General features: G+C 43.0%; 1 protein-coding gene across 1 annotated transcript; it reads left to right on the top strand.

Annotated features, from left to right (window-relative positions):
* The first annotated feature begins 3596 nt into the window (after positions 1–3596).
* On the top strand, positions 3597–4007 carry LOC102832990 (histone H3.1-like). Its single transcript, XM_006876068.1, has one exon. The coding sequence runs from the start codon at positions 3597–3599 to the stop codon at positions 4005–4007; it is 411 nt and encodes a 136-aa protein (XP_006876130.1).
* The last annotated feature ends 4157 nt before the right edge of the window (positions 4008–8164 follow it).

Here is an 8164-nt window from a genome sequence, read left to right on the forward strand (position 1 = left end):
GGTTCATTCCAAACAAACTGTGTTTAGCCATGCCTCTGTAATCAGTGAATGGCTGCCTACAAGTTCTGTCAGTAATACACTTAGTCTCATTAGTGTGCTTTCTAAAAAACGTCCAATCAAAACAGAGGCTTCCTAGGTGCTGGGCCAGCTAAGTTCAAGGCAGGTGGTTAGTTCAGAAGGGCATGTCAAATGTTTTGGGGGATTCCAAAGGGGTAATCTTGATATATTTTCTTGAAAGACACAAGAAGAATACAGAGGATTATTAAGAAGAAACTATAAGAAAACTGAAAACTACATTGGTGACAAAATGATCAGGGCAGTTGTTGCACCAAGGAATTTTCCATCATGACAAAGTACCTGCTCACTCTTTGAGGGTAGCAAGGGCTGTCCTATGAGTATAGTGTCGGGAAACCTTACCCTATCCACTCTACAGCTCTTCGGACTTCTTTTTGTTCTCCAAATTCAAAGAACATTTAAAAGGGACACAATGTGAGTCCCTTGAGCATGTCAAAACCGTTGCTTTGATGTGGTGTAAATTGAAGAGTGCAGAATTCTTTGGGATAGACTTGCTGTTGTTAAGTGCCATTGAGTCAGTTCCAACTCATAGCAAGCCTGTATAGAGTTTCTAAGGAGCGACTGAAGTTAGCAGTCAGTCCTGGGCTTATCATGCAGCGCTACACCAGAAAGAGCTGTTGCTGAGAAGTGCCATCGAGTTGGTTCCGACTCATACCAACCCTGTATAGGATTTCCAAGGAGTAACTGGTGGGTTTGAACTGCTGATCTTGTGGTTTTCAGTCTAGTACTGATCCTCTAGTACCACACCAAAAGTCGCTTAAGAGTTACAGAGATGGAAATACAGTCTTAGAAGTGTATAGACTTAAATGGAGGATATATTGAGAAATAATAGTTTCACTTTTTAATATTCTTATTTTTAAAAATGTTCAAATTATGTTTAGTAAACAGCAGTTCTATATTTTCTTACTTAAAAATTATCTAGGTTCCAATGACTATCCACTAATTGATTCAATTTAGTATCAGTCTATTAGTTTTCCATTGTTGCTAACAACAAATTACCGAAAACTTAGTGGTGTAAAACGATGTGAATTTATTATCTTCTAGTTCTGGAGGTCAGAAGTCTGAAATAGTCTCACTACCTCCCTGTTTCTTATTTCCATTCCCCTTTTCCCCCAACCTTGTGAACTTTGTCTTTCAGTAATTGCTGCCTTTTTGATCTCAAATGGTTGACCATTCTATGCTGTGCATCATCCCTCACTAGTTTCCCTCCTGATACCTATCTATTGCTTGGCTGAAAACTGAGTCTTGGGAACTCAATTCCTGACCTTCAGGGGGGTCGACCAAGGGCTATATTCTCAGAGTTCCACCAGCCTATCTCAACCTGGTCTTTTTTTTTATGATTTTAAGTTTTGTTCCACATTGTCTCCTACACTTTTTTAATATTCACGTGGTCCATTAATCCATTAAACTAACTGCTTCCAGGAGTCTTCAGTTTTCACCACTCTTCTTTCCTTTGGACAGGAAGAAACCAGTAATTTCATTTTAGATAGCCACTCATGGCTGTTAAGATCCCAGTCACTACTCATCAAAGTAGGATTGCAGCACATTTTCTTTGTGACATATGTTAATGCCAATTAACAGAGGTGTCTCCCAGATAATGTTTCTGAGGCCCCAAGTCTAAACTCATTCCTCCAGGTTGTTTGGTAATGTCTAAGACGTTCTTGTAATTTTGCCCACTGTATTCTCCACCACATTCATGTATATGTTTTCAGCAAAGGTATAAATATCCTGCTAAATCTTTTTACATTTGTGGATATACTCCCACTCTCCCTCCCATGTCTGTTCAGTCTGTGTGTCTGTCCATATATTTCCCCATCGATCATTGTTATAGCAGAATTGTATGTATAATAGTATTTACCTTTGTTGCTTTAAACTCTTGCACTCCTCCCCAAACAAACACCATCTATATAACACATGTACTCTAGACACGTATTCTAAAATGTTTGTATCTGAAGCACTCTTGAATTTATCAATGAAATACCTTCTCTTTGAAAATTACTTTTCAGGGACATTTTTCTTTTCTGGCCCTAGTTCCTCTTACAGGTAGAAACCGAAGGGAACTTAACCAAAGGTCATGAAAACAAACTGTTAGTTTTGCATGTAATATAGATCATGGTATTTAATCCCGCTGAGGGAGGTGGGCGAACAACAAAGATGATGCACATTGTTGCTGTTAGTTGCCATGGAGTGGACTCCCACTCATGCTAACCCCATATGTGCAGAATTGAACTGCTTCAGGGGGTTTTCAAGGCTGTGACCTTTTGAATGCACACTGCCAGGCCTGTCTTCAAGGCACCTCTGGGTGATTTTGAACTGCCAACCTTTTGGCTAGTAATCAAGCACGCCACACAGAGACACCTTAAATTACCATCTTTTGTTGCTTGCTCAGATACATAGTGTCAGGCTGCATTTGCCTTATTTCTGGATAATGCTGCTGCTCGAAGTTCCTGAGAACCACCACAAAATGAAAGCACTCCTGACTGGAAAAGATGAGTCCTCAAATAAGACACTCTCTTCTGGTTCCAATGAAACAGAAATCCCCTCTGCAGCTTCTGAGCCCCATGCTGAAAGATCATAGTAAGTGCCTGGGTGATACATCATGCCAGTAGTCCTTCCTGGTGGTGGTGGTGGTGGTAGTGTGCTATGGAGTTAGTTCCAACTCATAGTGACCCTGTATAGGGTTTTGTTGTTGTTGTTAAGTACTGTGGAGTCCGTTCCGACTCATAGTGACCCTGCACAGGGTTTCTGGGGCAGCAAATCTTTCAGGGAGTAGAAAGTCTCATCTTTCACCCGGAAACAGCTGGTAGTTTCCAACTGCCGACCTTGAGGTTAGTAGCCTGACTTGTAACCACTCCTTAGTAGTCCTGGTGATACAAATAAATCCATACTACAGACCCTTGGGACTGACTGGAGGACTCTGGAGCGAACTTGTCAGAACTCTCTCACCCACAAAGGCCTGGAACCTGGTGAACAGGCAGATACCACACTCATGCACCACAAGTGAGCCTACCCTAGCCCTAACAGGGAAAAGAAGACAAGGATGCTGTGTAATAGGCAAGGGCTGAGTACGGAGACATTTGGTTCTAGAAGGTTCTCTCAGTCACAACCACGAGTGAGGTGGCGGGAAGAGGGGAAGGGGGAATGTACTGACAGAAAATGATCAGAACTGTGTAGCAAAAAGAAAACGTGTGAGAAAAAAGAAGACCAAGACGTCTGGGGAGAAAGAAGACATCGGTGACTCTATGAACCCACACTACTCTCCAAGTTCTGCCAGAGTACGGATTACCCCAGAACAGGCAAAGGGCTAAAGGTCAACCCCCACCATCAGGAGGAAGGCAGAATGGTTGGAAACCAAGTGGTGAACCATACCAGCCAATCACAATGCAGCACTTCATCTCACGTGATTCGGATCTCATCCAATCAGAATGCAGTGGCATCTATAAATACAGTGTCCTCAGGCAGTAGTTTGTCATCGGTGGAAGAGTGGTTGAAGTTTTATTAGTGACTTGGAGGAAGTAGCCATGGCTCGCACCAAGCAAACTGCGCGCAAGTCTACAGGCGGGAAAGCTCCTCGAAAGCAGCTGGCCCCCAAGGTAGCCCGGAAGAGTGTCCTAGCTACTGGAGGCGTCAAGAAGCCGCACCGCTACCGGCCAGGCACGGTGGCTTTGCGGGAGATCCGCCGCTTTCAGAAGTCCACAGAGCTGCTGATCCGCAAGTTACCCTTTCAACGCCTGGTGCGGGAGGTCGCGCAGGACTTCAAGACAGACCTGCGCTTCCAGAGCTCAGCGGTGACGGCGCTGCAGGAGGTGTGCGAGTCCTACCTTGTGGGGCTCTTTGAGAATATCAATCTGTGCGCCATCCACGCTAAGCGTGTCACCATCATGCCTAAAGACATCCAGCTCGCGCGCCGCATCAGTGGAGAGCGAGCCTAAGGCCTGGCATGTTGTTGTTGTTAAGTGCCGTCGAGTCAGTTCCGACCCATAGCGACCCTGTACAGGGTTTCCGAGGGTGTAAATCTTTACGGGAGTAGAAAGCCTCATCTTTCTCCCGCGGAGCAGCTGGTAGTTTCGAACCGCTGACCTTAAGGTTCGCAGCCCGATTCGTAAGGCCTGGCATAAGCTTTAAAAATTGTACCGGCTTCAAACCAAAGGCTCTTTTAAGAGCCACTCATCTTTTCTGAAAGAGTTGCTGTAAAGAGCTGAAATTTGCTTAATGCTGGTGAAGTGTGATAGACAACTAACTGAAAGATTGGTGACTGTCTCTAAGTTCTCCTGAGTTTTGGTGTGGCACTAGGATAAGCGCTGGGCTGCTAAGCCAAGGCCAGTAGTTCAAACCCACCAGCTGCCTCTCGGAAACCCTATACAGCGTCTCTGAGTTGGAACCAACTCAGTGGCACTTAACAAGCCCTCTTACACAGAAAATTGTTATGTGCCGTGCAGTTGGTTCCGACTCAGCGACCCTGTACAGGGTTTCTGAGGCTGTAAATCTTTACGGGAACAGAAAGGCTCATCTCTCTCCAGCGGAACAGCTGGTAGTTTCGAACTGCTGAACCTGAGTTAGCTTGATTCATAACCACTACGCTACCAGAGGCTGAACCCTATTTTTGGTATCAGGGATAATGCAGGTATGAGTTCTATTTTCCTTGTTTAGTGGAATGCAAGACTCATGTTATGGCAGCCAGATTTTAGGGACGTCTTGACAATCAGCTAAACCTGCAACTGGGATTCTTTTGCTAAATCTGTTATACAATAGGCAATTGAGATAGCTACTTTCAAATGTGACAAAATTCAGTCTGAGGAAAAATCAGTACATGGGGCATGGAAGAAATAAAACATGCAGGAAAACCAGAACCTAATCCTTTGTAGACTGCTGAAATGGAAAATGTGTTACATATATTGTGTATTTACTAAAATAAATAGATTAGCTCCGACTGGTTAGATGGTGGTGACAGGGTTCTGAAAGAGAAGAGACTGCAAGATCCCTGGTCCAAACTAGCACAACATTGCTTCTACCACATTGCATGTCACAAGGTCAGCCCAGACTCAAGGGATGGGAAATGTACTCTACTTCACATGAGGAAAAGCTACCAAGTTTCATTGCAAAGGGTGTAGGTATAGGGAGGGGTGGAAATGGGTGATCATTTTTCCAAACTACCACAAGCTGATTCTTCTTTTCAGCAACTTTGAATCATTTTCTACTTCTTGGGTACATTATTCCCCAATGTGGCAATCCATTGCTTAGATACCTCCCTCCCTCCATTGATTCCCATCCCCTAGAATTCACACCCTTGTGTAGATGAGGGTGGGTTGGACTTCGTGACTCACTTGTGAGGAAAAAATATAGCAAAATGTTGGGAGATCACTTCTAATATTAAGTTACGAAAAACCTTCGCCTCTCTCTCCCTGTTTGGAGTCACTTATCCTGTAGGAATACAGTACACTGTTATAATAGCCCCATGGCAGAGGCTCACATAAAGTGGCAAGGAACTGAGGTGGTCAGTCCCACAGCCCATGCAGGAACAAGCATGTGAATGAATGGAGAATTAGATCCTTCAACCCTGACAAGTCTTGAGATGACCACAACCTCATGAGAAACAGAAGCCAGAGGCCCAGCTGAGTTTCCTTAGGATTCCTGCCCACAGAAACTAAAAAGATAAGTCTTTGTTGTTTTCAGTCACTACATTTTGTTGATCATTTGTTGCACAGTAATAGTACCTAATACACCTTATTATCAGAGTATATGTATTTCTTTTCCTCATTTATCTATATTCGATATATCGACACTCAAAGGTTTTACGTCAACTTGACTGGCCAGTATTCTCAGTGGTTTGGTGGTTGAATCAATAAAAGGATTAAGGGTGGATTAAGGGGATAAAGCACTAGACCACAAGGTCAGTTTCAACCACACGGTTGGCGATTCAAACTCACCAGCCACTCCTTGGAAACCCTATACAGGGTAACTATAAATTGGAAGCGAAACAACTTGAAAGCACTTAACAACAACAATACCTTTGTAAGTGTGGCCTGTAGGATAAGCACTGGACTGCTAACTGAAAGGTTATCATTTCAAACCCATCTGCCACTCCCTGGAAACACTATTCAGGTTACTATGAGCTGGAACTGACTTGATGGCACTTAACAACAACAACATCCTTAGTCAAGTCACCACTCTGATCTCTAGGAGATTCCCAAGGGTGTGGCATACAATACCTTTTATCTTACTAAGAGATAAAAGAAAGGGACTTGAACAGAGGAGGAGGGACCTACTACCACCAAGATAGAAGAACCAGGAGTGGAGTGTGTCCTTTGGACCTGGTGTCCTTGCACTGTGAAGCTCCTTGATCCAGGGGAAGACTGATACCAAAATGTATGGAGAGCTTCAAAGAATACTGGTGCAAAAAATACTACAAAACTTCAAAGAATACTACAGATACTGAAAGAGATAGGAACCTTTCCCAGGAGTCTGCACTCTGAATTTGGACATCTAGTCTTCTCACTGTGAGAGAATAAATTTGTAGTTGTTAAAGCTATCCACTTGTGGTATTTCTGTTGTAGCAGCATTAGATAGCTAAGACATCTAGTGATCTCAGTTTTATTTATTCATATTTTTACTTATTTATCTGGTGGTGGTGGTGGTTATGTGCCGTGGAATCGTGTCCGACTCATAGCGACCCTGTACAGGGTTTCCAAGGCTGCAAATCTTTACTGGAGCAGAAAGCCTCATCTTTCTCCCATGGAACAGCTGGTAGTTTCAAACTGCTGATCTTAAGGTTCGCAGCCCAACTCGTAACCATTTATCTGGTACATTTGCTAAATACCAGGCATGGTTTTAGGTCCTGAGATCACAAAGAAACGTTTGGCCTTCTCCTCAAGGATCAAGCAACATAGTGGGGCAGAGTTAGACCAATATCTACCCTACACTGTGCCAAGCACTACCTATGAAAAGGGTGTGTGTTGTGCTGTGAAAGCTCAGGGGGTAGAAGGTCTGTTGAATTTATTTAGAATTGTTCTAGTATATGACTTTCAGTTATTCCTATAACTTCTCTTGTTAAGTGCTGTTGAGTTGGTTCCGACTCATAGCCTCCCTGTATACCATTTCTGAGGGGCAGCTGGTGGATATGAACTGCCAACCTTATGGTTCATAGTCCAGTGGCATTTATAAAAAATTTTTTGTGTGTTTGTGTGTAATCTTCCTGTAGTCAAGTTCTGATTATCAAACCATTAAGGGTAGGTCAAATGGATACTGTTTGCAAGTTTGGGTGTTCTTGTGCATCAACCCTCACTTCATATCAGCTGCATGCTTCACTCTCTGCTCTAGCACTTTGAATACCTTCTTTCACATTGTGATTGTTTTGATCATAGACTGAACTCCCAGATCCTCTGTTCTTACCATTTTATTCTTTTCTTGATTCTTCCATTTGTCAACTGAGTTCAAGGTGATGCTGCCACGTACGTCATTCTCTGGTTGTCTGTTCTTGTTGGTTCTCAGTCCACAGAACTTCCTTTAGGATGTTGTTCATAGCAGGGTTGGCTTTGGCAAAATCCGTTAGCTTCTGTTTATCCTGGAATGTTTTGATTACACCATCATATTTGATTGATAGCTTTTCTGGGTAGAGGATTCCTGGTTGGCAGGTTTTTTTTCTTTCAGGGTTTTATATATGTCTCCCCATTGCCTTCTTGCCTGCATGGTTTTTGTTGAGAGACCTGAGCTTAATCTAATTTGCTTGCCTTTGTATATAACACTTCTCTTTTCCCTAGCTGCTTTCAGGACTCTGTCCTTTGATTTTGGAGAGCTTGATTATTATATGTCTTGGTGATTGTCTTTAAGGGTCTAGCCTTTCTGGGGTTCGTTGAGCTTCTTGAATGCTTATTTTTTCACTTTTCAGGATGTTAGGGAAATTTTCTTACAGAAGCTCTTCAGCTATCTCCTCTGTGGACTTACGTAATTCTTCCTGTACTGGAATGCCACCAACTCTTAAGTTATTCCTCTTCATGTTGTCCAACATGAATCTTAGGCCTTCCTCAGGTTTTTCAATTCTTTTTTGTGCTTGCTCTTCTGTCTTAGTAGTGTTAAGAGATTTATCTTCTAG

This window comes from Chrysochloris asiatica, unplaced genomic scaffold, assembly GCF_000296735.1.
Source record: "Chrysochloris asiatica unplaced genomic scaffold, ChrAsi1.0 scaffold00352, whole genome shotgun sequence".
NCBI lineage: Eukaryota > Metazoa > Chordata > Mammalia > Afrosoricida > Chrysochloridae > Chrysochloris > Chrysochloris asiatica.

Bases quoted from the DNA above. Each gene is read 5' to 3' on its own strand.
- LOC102832990 (XM_006876068.1), top strand. From the start codon at position 3,597: ATGGCTCGCACCAAGCAAACTGCGCGCAAGTCTACAGGCGGGAAAGCT.